This window comes from Terrapene carolina, unplaced genomic scaffold (genome assembly GCF_002925995.2).
Source record: "Terrapene carolina triunguis isolate 2854851 unplaced genomic scaffold, T_m_triunguis-2.0 Scaffold33097, whole genome shotgun sequence".
NCBI classification, from domain to species: domain Eukaryota; kingdom Metazoa; phylum Chordata; order Testudines; family Emydidae; genus Terrapene; species Terrapene triunguis.
The window spans coordinates 8,622-11,572 of record NW_020697448.1 but is presented as its reverse complement, the minus strand read 5'-3'; the positions used below and the strand labels follow the sequence as shown (position 1 = coordinate 11,572).

Here is a 2,951-nt window from a genome sequence, read left to right as displayed (position 1 = left end):
TTGGGGCAGGGAGGGGGCTGCGAGCCCGGACTCCTGGGTTCTCTCCCCGGCTCTGGGAGGGGAGTGGGGGCTGGTGGGTTAGAGCAGGGGTGGCTGGGAGCCCGGACTCCTGGGTTCTCTCCCCGGCTCTGGGAGCGGCATGGGCCGTGGTGGCTGGGGCTGGGAGCCCGGACTCCTGGGTTCTCTCCCCGGCTCTGGGAGCGGCGTGGGCCGTGGTGGCTGGAGCCCGGACGCCTGGGTCCCCCGGCTCACGGGGGGTCTCCGGCAGGGTGACGGGGGGAGAGCTGTTTGACCGGATCGTGGCGCGGGGGCACTACACGGAGCGGGACGCCAGCTGCCTCGTCCGGCAGGTGCTGGGCGCCGTGAGCTACCTGCACCAGCTGGGCGTCGTGCACCGGGACCTCAAGGTGAGGGGCGGGGCCGCGTCGAGGGGGCGTGGTCTTAGAGGGGCCTGGGGGCGGGGATTCCGAGAGACCAGGGGCGGGGCCACAGGGGGCGTGGTCTCAGTGGGGCCCTGGGAGGGGGCGGAGTCTCAGAGGGGATGGGGGGTTAGGGGCATGAGGGGGGATTGTGGGTGCAGTCTGTGGCGGGGGGCTGCAGGGAGGGGATGGGGGGGTCTCTGCCCAGTTGCCCCCCAGTGTAACCCCCCCGTGCCCCCCAGCCCGAGAACCTGCTCTACGCCAGCCCCCTCGAGGACGCCAAGATCATGATCACGGATTTCGGGCTCTCCAAGCTGGAGTCGGACGGGGTGATGGCCACGGCCTGCGGGACCCCCGGCTACGTGGGTGAGGGCCTGGGGGCAGTTTGGGGGGGCTGGGGACAGGGGGGGCAGTTTGGGGGGCCGGGGGCAGTTTGGAGGGTCTGGGGGCAGGCGGGAGCAGTTTGGGGGGCCGGGGCAGTTCGGGGGGGTCGGGCAGGTAGGGACATGGGGGGCAGTTTGGGGGGCTGGGGGCAGGCGGGGGCAGTTTGGGGGGGCTGGGGGCAGGCCGGGGCAGTTTGGGGGGGGCCGGGGCACTGACTCCCGTCTCTCGCCCGCCAGCCCCCGAGCTCCTGGAGCAGAAGCCCTACGGGAAAGCCGTGGATTCCTGGGCGCTGGGCGTCATCTCCTACATCCTGTAAGTCCCGCCCTTGCCGGGGGTGAGAGAACCCAGGCGTCCGGGGGGCACCGCTACCAGGGATCCCCACAGCACACCCGGCCCCACAGAATGGGACCCAGGCGTCTGAGGTGGCGAACAGGACCCAGGCGTCCGGGCTGGTGTCTCTGGGGAGGGGAGGAGACATGGGGCAGGGGACCCAGGTGTCCGGGAGGGCTGTGGGGGGTGCTGGCCCCGGGCAAGGGGTGTCCATGGGGGGGTCCCCCGTCTCTCACCCCCCCGTTCCCCTCCAGGCTGTGCGGTTACCCCCCCTTCTACGACGACAACGACTCCGAACTCTTCGCCCAGATCCTCAAAGGGGAGTTCGAGTTCGACTCGCCCTATTGGGATGATATCTCGGACTCAGGTGAGACCCCGCGGGGGGGCCCCGAAATCTGGGTGGGGGCCCTGGGGGGCAGGCAGGGGAACCTGAAGGGGCTCGGACAGCAGGGAGGGGGGGTCCCTACATGGGAGGGGATATGGGGGTCCCCCATATGGGAGTGGGGGGTCACTATGTGGGAGGGGGAATGGGGGGTCCCTATGTGGGAGGGGATATGGGGGTCCCCTGCTCACAGGGACCCCCCCTCTCCCCCCAGCCAAGGATTTCATCCAGCAGCTGCTGCAACGGGACCCCGAGACGCGCTACACGTGCGAACAGGCCCTGCAGCACCCGTGGTGAGCGCCCCTCCATGGGACGGGAGGGGGTGGGGGGTCCCCCTCCAGAGCCCCCTGACCTTTCACCTCTGACCCCCCCCCAGGATCTCGGGGGACACGGCGCTGGACAAAAACATTCACGGCTCCGTCAGCGAACAGATCCAGAAAAACTTCGCCAGGACTCAGTGGAAGGTGAGCCCCGGACGCCTGGGTCCCTTGTCAGAGGGTAGGTGCCCTGGGGGTCCCCCTAGGGGCTCACCGTCCCGGGCGCCTGGGTCCCGTCCCCAGAAGGTGGGTGCGCTGGGGGTCCCCCTAGGGGCTCGCCGTCCCGGACGCCTGGGTCCCGTCCCCAGAGGGTGGGTGCGCTGGGGGTCCCCCTAGGGGCTCGCCGTCCTGGACGCCTGGGTCCCATCCCCAGAGGGTGGGTGCTCTGGGGGCCCCCTAGGGGCTCGCCGTCCCGGGCGCCTGGGTCCCGTCCCCAGAAGGTGGGTGCGCTGGGGGTCCCCCTAGGGGCTCGCCGTCCCGGACGCCTGGGTCCCGTCCCCAGAGGGTGGGTGCCCTGGGGGTCCCCCTAGGGGCTCGCCGTCCCGGACGCCTGGGTCCCGTCCCCAGAGGGTGGGTGCGCTGGGGGTCCCCCTAGGGGCTCGCCGTCCCGGACGCCTGGGTCCCGTCCCGGGGGGGGCTCACGCAGTATATTCTCTGTGCCCCCCAGCGAGCTTTCAACGCCACATCCTTCCTGCGCCACATCACCAAGCTAGGGCAGGGCCCCGAGGCCGACGAGCCAGCGGAGGGGGCACCAGAGGAGCCGAGCGGGGACTGGTGACCCCAGAGGTGAGAACGCGGTGGGGGGGGGCAGGGGTGATGATTGGCTCCGCCCACTGTAGCCACGCCCATATATCCACCCAGGCCACGCCCCCAGCACACTCTTGCATCTGACCACACCCCCGTCTACTCACGCCCCCAGCGGAGCTCCACTGGCGACGCCCCACACAGAACAACCCCCACACTGGCCACGCCCCCATCTAGCCACGCCCCATCTCTCCCTGGTTTAGCTCCGCCCCCCATACAGGGGCTGGCCACCAGAGAGTTGAGAACAGGCCCCCCTCATCCCACAGGGCCCCCCCAGTGCTCACGGTCTCTCCCCCCCTTTTCTCCCTGCAGGTG

General features: G+C 71.0%; 1 protein-coding gene across 1 annotated transcript in view; it reads left to right on the top strand.

Moving 5' to 3' along the window:
* Positions 1–1,812, top strand: part of LOC112121405 (calcium/calmodulin-dependent protein kinase type 1B-like) — a 2,720-nt gene extending 908 nt beyond the window's left edge. The window contains exons 4-8 of the mRNA XM_029914187.1: positions 269–407; positions 662–785; positions 1,040–1,115; positions 1,388–1,500; positions 1,730–1,812. Coding sequence (XP_029770047.1) covers positions 269–407; positions 662–785; positions 1,040–1,115; positions 1,388–1,500; positions 1,730–1,812 — 535 coding nt within the window. The remainder of the gene's footprint in view (positions 1–268; positions 408–661; positions 786–1,039; positions 1,116–1,387; positions 1,501–1,729) is intronic.
* The last annotated feature ends 1,139 nt before the right edge of the window (positions 1,813–2,951 follow it).